Here is a 16,839-nt window from a genome sequence, read left to right as displayed (position 1 = left end):
GTATGATTTGATACTTAAAATGCTTAATACTTTTGTTTCAAGAATAAGAAAAAAGTGAAAGCAATCTATTGTAAATATCTTCTATACATTATTTAACAATTAAGAAAAAAATGATTAAGAAAATTTATTTAATTTTACATGCGCATATACATAAAAATACTTCAATTGTAATTTATTATCGCTGTAGTATATACTAGAATGACAAAACATCACGCGCAGCTAATAAAACATTAATAAATCCATAATTTCTCCGTATTTTTGATCCACAATTATGTATTTAGCACCAGGACATGCACCAATCGGCCATTTTACCGTGGCACCAAAAAGTGAATCTGACCATGTAATTCTGCCGGCTCTAAAATAAATTTAATTGACGCTTCTATACGAGCTAGAAAAAGTGCCTTTCGAAAAACGGCGGCATGGCCTCTCTCATGCTTCTCTCTGTTTTTACTTTAATGATTAAAGGTTTCACATTGTCACCGCGTGGGGTCTCTAATATCAATTCGAAGTTTGCCTGAGTTTGCCTGTCACTCCTGCTGAGCTGACTAGCCGACTGCTTTAATGTTTTGGTAAAATGGCGCTCACCGAGGTTTGTGGTATCGACTCTTTCGTTGATTTTGGCTATTTGCGAGAAAAGGATAAGATTGCCGGCGAGATTGAAGCGTACACGAAAAACTTCAGCAATAATCTTCATCTGGCGGTGCCGCCGTTTATAAATGTAAGCGCATAATGATATAAAAGACAATTGTGTAACATAAATTTGCAGCATCATGCAATGGTTCATATATATTCTGCAGCACATAAATGACACCGTTGCAATCTAATAATTTGACATAAGTTATTTTGCATTGTCACAAGTATGGGAGGGTTTAGTTATAATATTAATACTATGAAAAACTAATGTCAGAAGTTGAAAAGCGAGTCAATCTTTAAGATTCCATTTTCTATGCCTTTTATGTTGAAAAAATTTAAGTATATGATATAAGAATATGTGATTATATTTTAATTTTATAATCTTTTTTTATATATATTTGTATATTTGTAGCCAGCTGAAACTCTCGGTCGTATAGCTGCAGGCACTGATGAAACTGGGAAGCACCTGAAGATCAAATTTGATCATGGAACCACAACTTTGGGCTTTCAATATCAGGGTGGCATCATTCTGGCAGTGGATTCACGTGCAACAGGAGGGCAATTTATTGGTAAAACACATTTCATGTCCCCTCAATTGATAAATTATATCTTTGATAATAAAACAATTTAAAAATTTCTAGTTATTGATAAGACTAATTCTTACCTTGTTTTTCAGGTTCATCCACCATGAAGAAAATAGTGGAAATCAATGACTATCTCCTTGGCACATTAGCCGGTGGTGCTGCCGATTGTGTCTATTGGGACCGTGTTTTAGCAAGGCAATGCCGCATGTACGAACTTAGAAACAGAGAACGCATTTCTATTGCAGCAGCGAGTAAACTCTTGTCGAATATGATTTATAATTTCAAAGGAATGGGCTTGAGTATTGGTAAGATACCATTCTTGACTCATGTTACAAATCTAAGCACTGTAAATTATGTGAAAATTTATAAATATAATTGCATATAGGTATGATGCTGGCTGGTTGGGACAAACGTGGTCCTGGACTTTATTATGTTGATTCCGAGGGCACTCGGACTCCAGGAAAAGTTTTTAGCGTAGGTTCTGGATCTGTATTCGCGTTTGGTGTATTGGATTCAGGTTATAGATGGGATTTAACTGATGAGCAGGCTTATGAACTTGGAAGAAGATCAATCTATCATGCTACACACAGAGACGCCTATTCTGGTGGTATTATAAGAGGTCAGTTATAAAATAATAGGAAATATATTTTGTACAAAATAGCTGCAATGTCTTAATATACATTTCATTTTACAGTATATCACATGAAATCAACTGGCTGGGTACACATCTCTGATCAAGATTCCAAGGATTTGCATTATGCCTACCAAGCTGAAAAAGCAGCGGAGCAGCCAAGCACGTCCTCCTAGATCTAATATATACATTGTACACATACTAATTGTTTATGAAATAAAATGATTTCTATCTATATAATTTACACTAAATCATTTATCAATTGACACTACTATTTCAGTGTGTATTATACATTTTTATTAAACATAATTTCCACAGTTTTGTTAAACCTTTAATTTCATCTAAGTTTTTCAGCTCGTATGTTAAAATTGAAACATAATTTTTCAATAAATTCTTTTCACATTCTTTATATATTTCATATCACATTGTAAAATGATATTGAATGTCTTATTTGGTTCTGATATTAAAGGAACATAATTTGGACCATACATTATTAGGAACATACATTTAACTACAAATTTCTTAATTAATTTCTGTGATTATATTTCTCTAATTATTATGTATGTGTACGTTACATGTAAATCATATCGCGGGCATATAGGTATATGTCATTGCGTGTGTATTCAAGATGAGACACCGCGAAAGGAGTATAAACGACGCGTAGTAGTAATCCCCTCTCCGCGTTCGAAAACACGACGCATATGAGGCAAGTTGGGTCGGTTACCATTACCACTATCACTCAATCATCATTGGATCAGCGAAAGAGCGGTGTGAGTGCAACAACGAGCAACGAAGCAGTAGCAACATATTGCGAAAGAAATTCGATCGAACGTAAACTGTTTGATCGATCTAAAGAGGACAGAATGTCGAGCGGAATGGATGAATGCAAACTGAAGGGTGGTCATCCTCCGGCAGGTTAGCGATTCCCTTGCATTTCTATCGCTACATAACGTGGCCCAGATTAATGCGCGTTTACCGATCTGTCGAAATTCACCTGTCTCGTTCGCAATTTATTTCAAGGTCGACCTTTCGCTCGAGTCATTTTTAATGCGCATTTTAATACGCCGCGTGTTTGCCTCTTTCAGTAAAGGCGGGCGGTATGAGGATAACCCAGCACAAGACGCCGAAGGACGAACGCGAGATGAAGCCTAGCAAGGATGTCGAAGAGAGCAGACCGTCTAGCAGGTAAACATAAATCAACATCTTTTCTTGTGACGCATCGTGCAACGTGTCACAACACTCATTCTTTAACATGGATCCGGTAATTAGCCGCTTTCTTGTCAAAAACAAGATAACAGCTGGACCGCAGACGGCGGCTCGCGCACACGACCGGTTTTAAGAGAGGCGACGGGGGGGGGACACGACGGGAAAATTTAAATTGTTCATACAAAGGAATCGTTTATAAATCTAATATCTAACAATAAGATCGACTCCATAATTATAACTTCGATCTTATTCGGATATAACACGCAGCTTGCCATATCTCAAATATACGTGTTTATTTTTGTTTTTTATATCTTCAAAAGATACAAAAAATTGTAAGATATAAAAAATTTACGCGACCCCGCTGATTAATTCATGCCTGTTTATCCAATTCTGACGATAAGCGAAATTTTATGTTTACATAACATAATATTGTGCAATCGAAAATAAACATGTTGCATCTGATTATGAATAAACATCTGCACTGAAAATGCGAATCCGTATTCATACGAAGCACAAACCAATTTAGACTCAAATAATTTAATGATTAATCATGCATGTTGTAGCACAAATATCATAAAAAAATTTATCTCCTTTTGTAATAAAAAAAATACTTTAAAAAATTTTTAATCATATAAAAGAATATGTAATATAAAAAAATCAATAATCGATATAAAAGAATATGCAATATACAAAATCTGTTTTTAAAGTGAAACTTGGTTACTGATTCAACGACATTAATCATTGTTTGCAACTGATAACGATAACATATCGTATATATAAATGTTTGCTTAATACAGGGTATCAATATCTTTACTTTTTCGATAAAATTATTAAAATTGTGAATATTTTATTGTATCGATATCGCTTGCAATAATCAAGAAGACAAAACAATGTGTCCAACAGTAATCCTTCAAATATAAACAGGAGAAAATATATACATCTTAAAAATATACCATTTATACCCAATGTGCTGATGCTTTGTATACAAACTTGTATATAACTTTGAAGTATTGAAAAAGTAACACAAATTAGAAGTATCTCGATGCTATCCCATCTCTAGTCGTATGTGGCGGGAAAAGATATTTTAATGTTTTTGCAGTCCGCCGAAGACGATAATGATTAGCGGTGTCCCAGCCAAAGGGAAGGCCGATTTTCCGCCGGAAGCTGTGCAACACTTTCATGAGAAGCCTACACCGACGCATGATGCACGACTGGCGCACTATTCGCGTCCTATTATCATTCAACAGCCCAGAAAGTGAATTGCATTTTGCAAATCATACATTGAACTAGTGGATCTCGGTCCACAGAGTCATCCGTTGAGTTTACGCGAGAAAGAAAATTATAATTATATAAATATATATGGGAGATATAAGTAAGTGTGTGTGTGTATATATATATATATATATCTACACACACATACATACGTATAAGCGTACTTAAAAGTCTTTAAAAAAAGGTTAAAATCGAAGAATTTGGACTTCGTGCGGTAGTTTTGCGCTACTTGATTCTTGATCTTTTAACCGATGATTATTATTCTTTTTACAACTAATTAACTCTATATATACACATACATATATATACACACACATACACACACACAGAGGGTGTCCGATAATAACCGTATCATCTCTCGTATGCAGGTAGAGCAGGTAAAGCCGAAAAGTCCTTTATCATTTTGCGATTTCCGTAATAATTATTAAAAAATTAATTAAAAAAGACCAATTCGCGCAGTAACCTTCTTGGTTTCACCTGCTCTACCTGCATATATCAGTTATTATCGAACACCCAATAGAGTTAGTTAGATTGTCATAACTATCGGTTAAAGAATTAAGAGAGCACGATTTCGTATACTTGGGTATTAACCATCTTGCGAGAGATTACTATATTGTTAACAATGAAAAAGGAAAGTTTATTTTTTTGGACGCCACAAGATTCCTGCATCGGCATTTAAGGGGCTTTTGCGAGTATATTTTTGACTCGTTATCATTTTTATTTTATCGTTCCTTTTTACAGACACAACATGTTTGCTATGATTATATTAAGTATTATTGTAATACGATTACGCAATATGATCACTATTTTTGGGACCAGTATATACTGCGATTCATGATAAAATTTTTGCACTTGGTTACATTTTCAACTTTGTGCAATCTTTTTTCTTTTTATTTTAGTATCCACCTGAGCATAGAATAGAAATTCACAACGCGTTAATATTATTTTGGATTTCAGGGAATTAAAATTTTTCGTTGATGTAAATATCAAGACTATAAATGTCGAGTAAGATTCGTAATTGGCGACAGTTTGTATAACACTTTAGAGAGAATAAACATTCGTATATATACGAAACTAATGGATTGCATTTTAATTTTTTTTATCTATATTTGTTGGAATTATTATTAATCATTCAAGATGCACAAATTAGGATTCAATTATTCTATAATAAAACATTTATTTGTTATATAATAAATTAATATGATAGAAGTGAAATAATAACTTCATGATACTCACTGATGATATTACAATGTTATCCTAAAATCCACAGAATAGGAAAAAGAATCATTATTGACTTTTCTGAGACACACTTTGTTGTTTTATATATTCTTGCACAGTTTTCGAAATACTCTGCACACCATTGGTCACATAAGTTGGAGTATTGGACAGGAATTTTATGCTCGCTATGACTCCCTTATTCCATGATGATTTGACAGAGTTGGAAAGATCATCGGTACTTGGCAACGGCGGTAGCTATATGATAATTTAATAATTTTTTCTTAGATAAATCTAATAAAATGTTGGAAAAAAAAACAAGTACTATAACATAAATATGATATGCGAAAGCAAAAGACTCGTAATACCATTGTACATATAAAATATTGAAACTAATCATTTTAGATTTTATTCGACTAGTTTTGACTTTATTATTAAATGTCAATATTTAATAAGGATTAAATTATTATATTATCTAAATATGCTGAAAAATTACATGCTAAATATTGCAGAATTTGTTAAAACACACCTCGTTCACGACTTCCTTGGGAATGTTGTCCTTAATATAAGGCGCAACATTATTATAGATCTTTCCGTACAATTGCACACTGTCTTCGGATTTGGACCACAGGCCCTGATGAACACTATAATAAACAATACCTCCTACGAGGGTGGCTTTGACAGCGAACCTGTAGACATAACCTCTCGTCATGACTCGATTTCGATTCGTAGAACAATATAGTGTGCGAATACCGTGACAGCGTATCTTCTCTACTCCTCAGCGAATGTACTAACCGCACGATACCCATTATTCAGTCAGAAATCACCTCGGCAAGTGGATTCGATTTAAAACCCTCTAAAATCCGTCGTCTGTCATGTAAGAAAGTGAGACTTACGTAAAAGCCGCCATATTTTAAGTTATATCTCTCGATTCGAGATCGAGATTAATTCGTTGTTTATAACTATAGAGTGCGCTTCACTTGACGCCATTTTCGCTTTAAAATGCAAGATTCTCGTTCTGATTGGTCCGTCAGATGCTTCGAAGTGAAAATAACGTCAAGCAGAGTGCACCCTTGGATAAAAAAAGCAAAGATTTCTTTGCTCTGATTGGTCAATTAAACACTTTTTCGAATGGATCCAATAGTTCACGTTGTCAATTGGTCAATTCAATCATTGCTACTATTCATTTATGTATGACGATCAGTTAAAACGGAGCATAAAGTATAACTATCATGAATGGATCTATTCAATGGTTCAGTGTCTACCATTGTTCCGGGTTCCGGGTTCCGGCTCCGACTCCGGCAATATCATCATCTGTTGGTCTCAGTTTCTTCAGTGATGTGTTGGCGCATTATGAACGATTAGTGTATTTCACACATATCTTTTTTCTTTTTTTTTTTATATTATATTTTTCTTGTAATAATATATTACAATCGTATTATCGATAATACGTGATCTAAATTATAAAAGTAATGGTATTATCTCGGTTTATTCATTAAATTATTTACTTTAATCTTAAAGCTTGTGATCTACCATGGAGTTAAAGGTATTAAGAATATATGATGATTTTGTGTATAAAACAGTTTTACTTTATAGTAAAATAATAGAATAAGTTAAACGGTATATTTGTTTGTCATATTACAGTATATTGATAAGTTATTACAATGTGGGATATGTTACGAGTATATGGACACTAGTGTGATAACTTCGTGTTCCCACAATTGTAAGTAATTGTGTAAAATCTTGTATGTTATTATTCCTATTGTACAAATATTTTATCTTTTACAATTTTAGATTGTTCTCTATGCATTAGAAAGTACTTACATTATAAAACACAATGTCCAATGTGCTTTGAAGAAATCTTTGAGAAAGATTTACGAAAAAACAATCTTTTGGATGAAATAATTATTCATTATTTGAATTTTAAAGACAAACTTGAAAAGAAAATTTGTCAGAAAAAGGAATTGACTGTGGAAGATAAAAACTTTGAAAACATATGCTCTTCAAATAATTTTGAATGTAAGAAAAAACAAAATGTTCCTGACATAAATGAGATATTGGACAAAAGTTTTGACAGTCCAACGTCCATGGCTAGTAATACTACACCTCGTGGGCAAAAGAATTATCAGCAAAATATATCTACTCCTAGCACTAGTACAGAACTTAGGGTACCTTCAATGTTTACACCAAAGAGAAAAAGTTTACAAAATGAGGAAAATCAGCCAGTTACATGTCCAGTGTGCAAAGTAGATGTTTCTCAAAATAATATAAATAAACATTTAGATGATTGTTTAAAAAGGGAGAATACAAAGAATCAACCTAAAAAGTAAGTACATATGTATATTATTATTTTGTATTATTATTATCTCTGAAACTTTTAAAGAAAATTATGATGATTTTAATGTTTTGCATATCGTAATATATATTTCATGCAATTTTTTTTCAAATACTTGTACTTATTTGTAGAAGTGAACCAAAACGTAAACCACTGCCAAAATTAGTATTAAGTTTAATGAAAGATAATGTTATACGAAAAAAATTAAAAGAATTAGGTTTATCATCTCAAGGAGACAGAAAGGCATTAGAAAACAGACTACAAAAATACATTATTCTTTATAATGCAGAGTGCGATAAAATAAATCCTAGATCTGTATCGGAATTAATTAAACAGTGTGAAGAAGAAGAAAATTTGGAGAAGAAAGTACAAAAACCATTAAATGTGAATATATTATGTAGTGTAAAATATTTTACATATACATTTGCTTAAAATTTTTTATATATATTAATGTAATATATTTTACAGAGATTAAATGTCAATAGAAATACAGAACATAATATTATAGAACAGCAGAGAAAGAAATATTGTAAGTATTCTTGAATTATTTGTACATATAGGTGATTAGAATATAAATACTCTTCATATTTCTTGTTTTTTTATTTTTAGTGGTTGCAAATAAGGATAGTTATGATCAACTAATTATGGAAATGAAACATCCTAATAGTTCACGGAAATTGCCTGTTAGGCGCAATATATTAAGCAAAGAAAATTCTGATGTTCCATATAAAGACTGTGTTACAGACAGCACTTCAACTATTAGAGATGGCGAGAAAAGCAATCTTTTAGCTCTGAAATCTTCCAATGAAGATTCAAACATATCTTGTTCCAGTATGAATCCCATAAATTTTTTAACAATCGAATTATCTTCCTCATCTAATGATTCCAATGATCACTATGCTTCCAATCTTATCTCAAATGATTCATGTAAAATTGAACCAGTTTTATCTAATTTTATTGTAAAAACGGAAAATATAAAGAATGAAGAACTATTATTTCCCGAAAATACTGTAATACATGAAGAGACAATTTCTAGTAAACAATCAAGAGAATGTAACGCTACAGAAAATGGAATGGATACTGATAGCAAAGAATCAATTTCTGCACTTATCAGACTTGAATCAGAGAATAGAAGAAAACATAAGTTGTCTGTGAAAAGAAGTAGAAATAACATGAAGTGTAGCCCAGAGAAACGTGTTGCATATTCCGAGCCTAAAGATAGGCAGAAGGATTCATGCAATGAAGAAATAAATTCAGTTGTAGAAGATATTGAATATTTTATAGGAGACAGTGACAATAGTGACATTCAGGATTATGGTAAATAACCTCTAATATTTTAAAAGTTCTAAATAAAAGTTATTTTTCATTTCAATTATCATTAATCTATTTTTGTTAGGATGATTGAAATCTTCATGAAAGAGATTTGGCTTTTACAGAGAGATCCAAGGACGGACAATTATATAATGTGACAGAAAAGTATACGTCTGACTGTACAAAATTTGAGAAAGAAAACTTGGAATCATCAGATGAAAATATAAAATCTTACATTTTTCGAAAGCGGGAACGCGAAATGACATTCACGTCAAGTGACAAAGAAAAAATTATAGATAAATCGACGAATGCGAGGAAGTCATTTAGGTTTGGCCTTAGCGAAGCTAGAGGATTTAATAATGAAAATTTCGAAGATAAGATGCAGGATGAAGAAAAATTACAAAATGAGAAGGAACCATTACATGTAACTCGCAGTTATGTACAAAGACATCTTAAATTAAAAAGTAAAATTAGTAATGATATGAAAAAATTAACTAATTGAATCATGGAATTAAAATAATTAAATAATTATGGAAATAAATAAACTTTTATATATCTTGTTGAGGACTATAAAATAAGTAGTTGATCTACACAAAATTATAGATATTTTGCTTTAATCGTTATATATAATATATTTTCCTTGATATATACAAATTGCTTTGATATGAAAAGAATATAAAAAAAATAAAAACAATTAAATAAAAAAACAAAAGTGTATTATATATATGTTATTATTGAGTGTGTACTTCTGCTACCTTATCCACGCACACATATTCTTTAGTTACAGCATATTTTTAAATATTATATAGCGATATATATATTCTTATCTATGCTGTGTTTCAAATAGATTTCAAAATTACTTAACATATAAATCAACATATTGATTTTCATTTAGATATCGTAATATGTTTTGAATAATTTGGATTATACAAAGTATTTGATTTTTCTATGTTATATTATGATCTAACAAGATTGTGAAAGAAAATAAAAACTGTTCTATCAAATCACTTTGACGTTTGGTAAGTGGTACATACGTTATCGAAATTTTTATCAAAGACATTAAATTTTATTGAATATATTATTTTACATTATTTTGAACAGAAAAGGAGGCTAATACAGCGATGAAACGATCGGCGCAAATCTCAATAAACTTGCATATCTATTCCTAGACATTAACAATAATTTAATAAGCTTAACATAATGTTTCCAAATATAGCTGCACGTTTACGCACCGTTTACCGATCGCTTACACAGTAAAATATACATTTTTGATATTACATAACTTTGATATTCGTATACTTTGGTATTGATTTATACAATTATACAGTTAATTTTATTTACATACGTGTAATTCACTATAAACTTTGATACTCATCTAAGTTCGTAGATTTACAAGTGCTAACGTTCTAAACGGAACGGCTATCACACTCATTATATATCGTTCTCACTTAATTCTTATTTAACGTTATTGCACTGTTACAGTCTATTAAACTTTGTATCGTTATCGACACTTTCCTGTTTTACGTACGAAGCGCATCGTTACTACAGGAACGAAAATTTTTCTATGATTTCTAAGGTTTAGGAAGCATTTCTAATATAGTAAACGGTTTTCTGCATTTTAACAAACTTTTTGTCTAAAATTCTTATATTTGATGTTTTAAAGAGTATTAACTATTTAGCAGAATTGCTAATCATTTTTGTTTCGATCATCTTGCATTACATTATTTTCTATATAATTAGAGGAAATATTTTTTCTCACATAAAATATCTTTTACTTAAACACAGATTCGAGCATAATAATCTGTTTTGCTGTGGTATGGCATCACGCGAGGTAGTTACTCGAACATTAATACATTTTCTCCAAGTATGCTACAAGTGACTCTAACTTCTATCCTGTATGTAATTGTCGATTTCTCTTGAAGACAGCAGGAAGATCGAAATATCAGATACGTGAGACATTGTCTTACAAATAATAGCCCAATTTATTTATCGTTAGATTCATTAACGATTCATTCATGATATTCACATTCATAATAGCTTATAAGTAGATTGTCCTTTGATTTGCTAAGAGACCAGAGATAGTAGTTTTGAAGAAGTGAAACGGCGAAGATTATCTTTGCCGTAAAAGGCCAATTGTCTCTTATTATTTAATTAGTTAAAGAGAAACTCCTGAAAAATAAATTATTTCTCTGACGTGAATAAAGAAACTATCTTATCATACATTTTTTAAGTACGTATATTAATATGGTTGTAGATTCTCTTTTAATTACGGATGGACCAAGTTAAAGCCGAAATGTAAATTAGTTATCGTGCGATAAATTTACTTCGTATGAAGTAAATTTCACATGTAAAATTAATTAATTCACATTCCGTTGATGTAAATTCGCGATAAAATATCAATGTCAAGCTCTTTTAATAAAATTATACTGTGTGGGATAAAAATATATGTACACGATAGATATTTCGTACAGTGTATAGTGCAGCTTTATTTTTAAAAGAGAATTGGAAAAACTATCGTATTTTCTGAAATATTTGTGTGTGTGTATATATATAATCTTATTTTAATTTTAGTTTTATAAGTTTAATTATTTCAAAGGTATTACACACACACACATACAAGGAAAAATAAAATTATATTTTATAGGCGTTAAACATTTTTTAAAAAATAATTTTGCTATTTAAACTCATTTTTCACAGCTATTCTTTTTATTGGATAAGTTTGATAGGATACGTTATTTACAAAGATATGTAGGATATACTATAAGCTCATAGACGCGAGAATTTCTCTTTTTACGCTCAATACTTAAAAGAATACCTTTACAACTTTGTACATACATATATATCGCAGTTTCGAAACTCGAGATCATTTTCTCGATAGATAATCAATTTCGACTGAGTGGAACACGTCTCATCTTGCAATAAGTACGTGGTTTTCTTTTCAATTATATTTTGATTAATTCTTTTGATTCTCGAATTCATTAAAACAATGTTTCGCGTACTAATCGTAAAAGGATACTGCTTTTCGAAAATATCGCAAATTACTAGAAATATTATTAATAATAAGTGCCAATAATTAACCAAAAAGATTCAAGCTTTCGGAATGAGAGCACTTCAATTATCCTGCCATCAATGCACAATCTGTCATAATCGACATGTCGACATGTCTTTTTGTGATGGTAGCTGATGAATTTGTTAGAATACTGCAATTTCAGCGGAATTTCAGTTATAAATTAATATTGATTTGTGAGGATTGGTTGATTCGCACGCAAAGAAACGACTGAAAATTCAACACGAATTTTCTTGAATGACATATCATTTCAGATCTCCAGCGTTTAGTTCCCTCCGGAAGATTTCTACAAGATTGAGTGACTTTCTATTTCCGGAGACATCTACTAGAAAATTATCAGAATGGCATCTGCGAATTTTTTTCTCTCATCATCTTCCTAAACGGTAGTCTTTTGTAATCGATTAAGACACGAAAGACGATTTCTCTTCGTTATCGACTGCTATCTTTTTGGTGCAGTAAGATTATCTTACTTCTTCATGAACGATTTTTGTCATTGATAATGGCGCGAATTGTGACCCATTCTTCTGGCATTGAGAATCCATCGATTTATTATAGCTTTTTATTATACTAACAACATTTATAATCTCATCTATTCATTTCTTAATAATTACTGCTTTTCTCCTTATTTCTATCTTCTCTTATTATCTAAATTTTAATGAAAATTTTATTGAAAAAGATTAGCATCTTTATCTGATTTCTTGGTAAAAGCCTTTTTTATGTCCGATTCATGTCTAAATCTTCAAATCTATCATTGCCTGTCCATAAAGAATATACCAATCAAATCGTACCTTTTATGGTTGTTCTATTTCGATGTCGCACTGTACTACTGTTACGTTATATTGTCTCGTTTTGATCTCCTCATCACCGTGATACCTATCGAACCACGTATCTTGCGTAACAGATCTATTATATCAGCTGTCGACATGTGTTCCACACTCTCCTCATTAACCTGGTGAAGAAATATTTTTTCTAGAAATAGATATATGTGAACAAACTCACTCAATGTGAACAATTTTGTATCAATCTCTTTAATCTCTACAATTCTCTCTAAATTTATATGTTCAATAAATATTATTTGTAAAGAATCAGTATTGTCTTAAATTTATAATTAAAATAAGATGTAAAAGTCAAAGGAAAAGTTAAAGCACATAAACATATACATGTTATTAATAATATATAAATATTATTTTAACTTTATGATATTTTGTACATTTTATGATATAATAATGTGATGGCTCTAAAATGTATCCTATGGAAAAAAAATTGAGAGAAAATAAGCTCGCGACGAAAAGGACTCACCATCAGTAATACGTCGCCCTGCCTGAGTCTACCATCTTTGGCCGCGACACTGTCGGGATGCACGACCGATATCACTGTACAATTTCCTTCCGGCTGCAAGCTAAAGCCCAGCCGGCTGTTCCACCCACGCGTCAGCTCCACCATGAACACCTGTAACAGCGAGTGCGGATTGCGCAATATTGCGATGTTGCATTCTTATGTCTTCGTATATCACGCGATTTCATGCATTCCAAGATCAAAATCAACTGAATAACAATGCAATTATTTTAATAAAATGAATCGCTTAACGCGAGGCTCTTATCACGAAATTGAACTTTGCACATTTATTCCTGTTGAAATAAAATCAATTATAAAGAAAAGCAATTTTTAAAGATGCCAACCTCGCTGCCTTGCTCAAGGTCTTCAGCAAGAGCGACTGAATCCGTGGTGTCTTTCCCGGTTTGTTCCGGATTGTGCTCAGTATCTACTTCATCGTTTGGAGCGAACATCACGCCTTTCCACTTCAGTAATCCTTTGCTACCGCCTGGATCGTCTGTTCCCAGGATTTTTCCTGTGTGACAAGACAAAAAATCGAGATCATTGGATTGGAAATAATGCTGACTGTATGTAATCGCCGCAAACTTGCTAAGTTTTGCAGTAATATGACTGTTATCTTATCTCTGTCTCCCTCTACTGCATCGATTTATTTTCAATGATTGAGATACAAAGTCAACCATGCGTGAATCATACTTCCACAAACAATTTTAACAATAACCATTAATTGCAAACTTATTTCATATTAATATCGCTTCAAATCTGCATTGAAAAAAATTCAAGCCCTTATGTACTTAAGAGATTACAAGCTTATTGTCATAAGAGTTTAATAACAATATGGATTTAAAACAGTTCAAAATTAAATTTTTTTTAATGTTATGTAAAATATACGCTTATATATAAATTTATAAATTATAAATTCATTAACAAGAAAGATCAAAAAAGAAAACTTGAGCCTCAATTATATTGCAAATTTGATGCAAATTTGAACAACTGGTGTAAAGCATTAAACGAGAATTTAATGAGTATTGAAATAATTTAAATATCGAATACATAAAAAAAAAAACAAATCAAAACTCATATTAATCGATCCCATTAATTCTACTTCTGAAATAAATAAGATAAATAATAAGAAAATGTAATCTCGAATAATTACCTGGTATGTCCTGATCGCTGGAGTGCGTGGTTTTGTTCTTAGGTCCAGCTGGGTCACTGACGGCGCTGCCGCAGGCCGGATTGGCACTCTGGTAGGCCGGATTCTTATAGCTGAAAGCAGCGGTGCTGGTACTGCTGGTGGACGACAGCATTGGCGGCATGGAGGCCGGCTCGGACGGCAGATCATTGTCGTGCTCGTCGCTCGACATCACCGTCACGCTCCTGTCGTTACTGTAGTTCGGTTCGGCTAGCCGTCCTCGCTCTGCTTCCGCGAGGATGACATCGCCGTCGGCGGGATACTCACTGTCCGAATCAACGCTGCAGAACTGAAAGTGCGGCTTACCTTGCGGCGCCGACAAGTCGAGGAAGCTTGGTCTGGCCACCGCAGCATTGTTAGACGTCGGTTTCGACATCTCATCGTCGTTATCGTCGTAAATGTCGTAGAGCGGCGGTGGATCGATTATGTCGGTCGCAGGTGTGTTTGCTTGAGAATTGGTGATCTGCGTCTTGACGGAACATTGGTCCGAGTCTGACGCAGTCTCCGCTTGGCTGGCTGTCGACGACGTCGTTTGCACGTCATGCAACTTACTCTCGGGAGTTTCTATGTGGCATGGAGAATACTTGTCGTGAGGAGACTTATTGTAAAGTCCTATCATCGAGGATTGCCTTGATCCTACACGATCCAAGATAATGCCGAGAGACAGTTAATGTTGAATGTTCCATTGTTACTTTAACGTTACTGGAAGTTTCTAAAACAATAGCTGTTCTCCGCCAATTATCTCGATTTGTACAGTCTCAAGAAATATACTTCATAAATTACTCTCATATCTTCGAATATATTTAGAAAGTAAAGAGATTTTTTTGGAAAGTATAAAGATTTTTTGATTGTATGAGGCTAAAGATGATTATTTATTGATAAGTAATCTGCATATTCTTTTAGAATTATTGCCTACTTATACTTCCTACTCATACTGTTCATTAATTACTTGACGATACCTTGATTCGTTTCGGCAGTGGAAGTACGCGTGGCAAGTCGACGTAGTCTTCGGGGTGAGTTGCATGAGGCACCGGGTGACTGTTGTTTGCAACTACTAGAACCGCTCGATGTACCTGGTGACAGCTTTCGGACTGCTAAGTCACACAGCATGTCCACGGCTTCTTGTCTATCGTAAAAATAATATAGAAAATATGGCCCATAAATTATTGTATAAAACACTATAAACGCTCGTACTTCCGTACGATATGTGACAATATCAAAAAATAATTTTAAATATTAACACGAGCGTCCGTGAACTTTTACCGATGATATTTTTTTACTAATATCTCTTTGGAAAAGAAAGAATAAAATGAGTCTGTATGTGATTCGGTTATGTTACTGAAGAAACCGATTGCGCGGATTTTAGATATACCATAAAGGAATATCCACAAGAGATAGAAATAAGATCAGATGTGCCACATAGAAGAAAAAGATAATTCTTTTATAGATCAACGAATATAAATAGTAGAACGAGGTAAAGAGAAATAGTAATAAAATTATATAAGATTTCTATAAATTTCGCTTAAATATTTACATGACCACAATTATCATAATTTTTTATAAATAAATTATTTTGTCGATTCTCTCTTTATTGGATATCTTACTCCATATTCAATATCAGTACTAATATTCTAATCACTTTTATATTATTTTCCAATATCAAATATGTATTTTAATTCTTAAATTTCAAAATAAAATTCTTTGCAAAACAAAGTAATAAAAAATTATTATTTCTTTAATTAGTAAAATCAATTTTCTCGAGGACAACATCACATAAGAGAAAAATTTATTTTACTTTTCCGATTAATCTTTTCTTTCATCCAGAATTATCTTTTCAATTACAATACCATCAGTTACAGATATCCTGTATAGAAATGTTAACTTAATAAAAATTTTAAGTAACTCAATTTTTTTTTTAAATTTAGATACCTCAAGCTCGTTCGTGGCGGACGGAGGGGATGATCGGGCTCGGTGGGCGAGAGCGCCGAGACTGGAGTCTGCGCCAAATCGCGGTACAGCCGCAGTTTTACCGTTGGTCCGCATTGTCGCAGCAGCTGAACC

The 16,839-nt window shown here is 32.5% G+C and overlaps 5 protein-coding genes across 11 annotated transcripts in view; 3 read left to right on the top strand and 2 right to left on the bottom strand.

Annotated features, from left to right (window-relative positions):
- The first annotated feature begins 504 nt into the window (after window positions 1–504).
- On the top strand, window positions 505–2,088 carry LOC115235188 (proteasome subunit beta type-5). The gene is made up of 5 exons (XM_029806802.1): window positions 505–718; window positions 1,046–1,202; window positions 1,310–1,522; window positions 1,603–1,836; window positions 1,912–2,088. Exons 1-5 carry the CDS (start codon window positions 575–577, stop codon window positions 2,022–2,024), a joined length of 861 nt encoding a protein of 286 aa, XP_029662662.1. The 5' UTR covers window positions 505–574; the 3' UTR covers window positions 2,025–2,088.
- Window positions 2,089–2,525: 437 nt separating this feature from the next.
- On the top strand, window positions 2,526–5,404 carry LOC115235189 (death-associated protein 1). Its single transcript, XM_029806803.1, has 3 exons — window positions 2,526–2,763; window positions 2,934–3,033; window positions 4,154–5,404. The coding sequence occupies exons 1-3, from the start codon at window positions 2,550–2,552 to the stop codon at window positions 4,311–4,313; spliced, it is 474 nt and encodes a 157-aa protein (XP_029662663.1). The 5' UTR covers window positions 2,526–2,549; the 3' UTR covers window positions 4,314–5,404.
- On the bottom strand, window positions 5,024–6,491 carry LOC115235190 (MICOS complex subunit MIC13-like). Of its 3 annotated transcripts, none has more exons than XM_029806807.1 (4): window positions 6,337–6,491; window positions 6,071–6,230; window positions 5,563–5,799; window positions 5,024–5,232 (listed from the first exon to the last, which is right to left on the bottom strand). In XM_029806807.1, the coding sequence occupies exons 1-3, from the start codon at window positions 6,348–6,350 to the stop codon at window positions 5,614–5,616; spliced, it is 360 nt and encodes a 119-aa protein (XP_029662667.1). In that variant the 5' UTR covers window positions 6,351–6,491; the 3' UTR covers window positions 5,024–5,232; window positions 5,563–5,613. The 3 variants fall into 3 exon arrangements, with proteins under 3 accessions (XP_029662667.1, XP_029662665.1, XP_029662666.1); XM_029806805.1 differs by having other exon boundaries at window positions 6,295–6,462; XM_029806806.1 differs by lacking the exon at window positions 5,024–5,232 and having other exon boundaries at window positions 5,561–5,799; window positions 6,295–6,464.
- Window positions 6,492–6,673: 182 nt separating this feature from the next.
- Window positions 6,674–9,909, top strand: LOC115235186 (E3 ubiquitin-protein ligase RAD18-like). 2 transcript variants are annotated; one of them, XM_029806801.1, is made up of 7 exons: window positions 6,674–7,087; window positions 7,186–7,264; window positions 7,336–7,867; window positions 8,008–8,260; window positions 8,345–8,405; window positions 8,486–9,193; window positions 9,273–9,470. In XM_029806801.1, exons 1-7 carry the CDS (start codon window positions 7,076–7,078, stop codon window positions 9,275–9,277), a joined length of 1,650 nt encoding a protein of 549 aa, XP_029662661.1. In that variant the 5' UTR covers window positions 6,674–7,075; the 3' UTR covers window positions 9,278–9,470. The 2 variants fall into 2 exon arrangements, with proteins under 2 accessions (XP_029662661.1, XP_029662660.1); XM_029806800.1 differs by having other exon boundaries at window positions 6,680–7,087; window positions 9,313–9,909.
- Window positions 9,910–10,231: 322 nt separating this feature from the next.
- LOC115235185 (tyrosine-protein phosphatase non-receptor type 13-like) overlaps window positions 10,232–16,839 on the bottom strand; it is a 50,482-nt gene continuing 43,874 nt past the window's right edge. The window contains exons 8-14 of one of the 4 annotated variants that reach the window (XM_029806797.1): window positions 16,708–16,839; window positions 15,738–15,904; window positions 14,743–15,342; window positions 13,934–14,103; window positions 13,554–13,703; window positions 13,043–13,203; window positions 10,232–12,899 (exon numbers count right to left, since the gene is read on the bottom strand). In XM_029806797.1, the coding sequence (XP_029662657.1) occupies window positions 13,084–13,203; window positions 13,554–13,703; window positions 13,934–14,103; window positions 14,743–15,342; window positions 15,738–15,904; window positions 16,708–16,839 (1,339 nt within the window). In that variant the 3' untranslated portion in view covers window positions 10,232–12,899; window positions 13,043–13,083. Of the gene's footprint in view, window positions 13,204–13,553; window positions 13,704–13,933; window positions 14,104–14,742; window positions 15,343–15,737; window positions 15,905–16,707 lie in introns of all 4 variants that reach the window. The other 3 variants (XM_029806798.1, XM_029806799.1, XM_029806796.1) reach the window with 3 other exon arrangements.

The sequence above is a fragment of the Formica exsecta genome, unplaced genomic scaffold, assembly GCF_003651465.1.
Source record: "Formica exsecta isolate Colony F162 unplaced genomic scaffold, ASM365146v1 scaffold211, whole genome shotgun sequence".
Lineage (NCBI taxonomy): Eukaryota > Metazoa > Arthropoda > Insecta > Hymenoptera > Formicidae > Formica > Formica exsecta.
This window is presented reverse-complemented; position numbering and strand designations above follow the sequence as displayed.

Bases quoted from the DNA above. Each gene is read 5' to 3' on its own strand.
- LOC115235188 (XM_029806802.1), top strand. From the start codon at position 575: ATGGCGCTCACCGAGGTTTGTGGTATCGACTCTTTCGTTGATTTTGGC. The intron at 1,203-1,309 runs GTAAAACACATT...CTTGTTTTTCAG, and splicing joins AACAGGAGGGCAATTTATTG to GTTCATCCACCATGAAGAAA. The intron at 1,837-1,911 runs GTCAGTTATAAA...TTCATTTTACAG, and splicing joins TTCTGGTGGTATTATAAGAG to TATATCACATGAAATCAACT.
- LOC115235189 (XM_029806803.1), top strand. From the start codon at position 2,550: ATGAGGCAAGTTGGGTCGGTTACCATTACCACTATCACTCAATCATCA. The intron at 2,764-2,933 runs GTTAGCGATTCC...TGCCTCTTTCAG, and splicing joins GGGTGGTCATCCTCCGGCAG to TAAAGGCGGGCGGTATGAGG. The intron at 3,034-4,153 runs GTAAACATAAAT...ATGTTTTTGCAG, and splicing joins GAGAGCAGACCGTCTAGCAG to TCCGCCGAAGACGATAATGA.
- LOC115235190 (XM_029806806.1), bottom strand. From the start codon at position 6,350: ATGGGTATCGTGCGGTTAGTACATTCGCTGAGGAGTAGAGAAGATACG. The intron at 6,231-6,294 runs GTATTCGCACAC...TTATGTCTACAG, and splicing joins AGAGAAGATACGCTGTCACG to GTTCGCTGTCAAAGCCACCC. The intron at 5,800-6,070 runs GTGTGTTTTAAC...ATTATCATATAG, and splicing joins CCAAGGAAGTCGTGAACGAG to CTACCGCCGTTGCCAAGTAC.
- LOC115235186 (XM_029806800.1), top strand. The intron at 8,261-8,344 runs GTGAATATATTA...TATATTTTACAG, and splicing joins AAGTACAAAAACCATTAAAT to AGATTAAATGTCAATAGAAA. The intron at 8,406-8,485 runs GTAAGTATTCTT...TTTTATTTTTAG, and splicing joins ACAGCAGAGAAAGAAATATT to TGGTTGCAAATAAGGATAGT.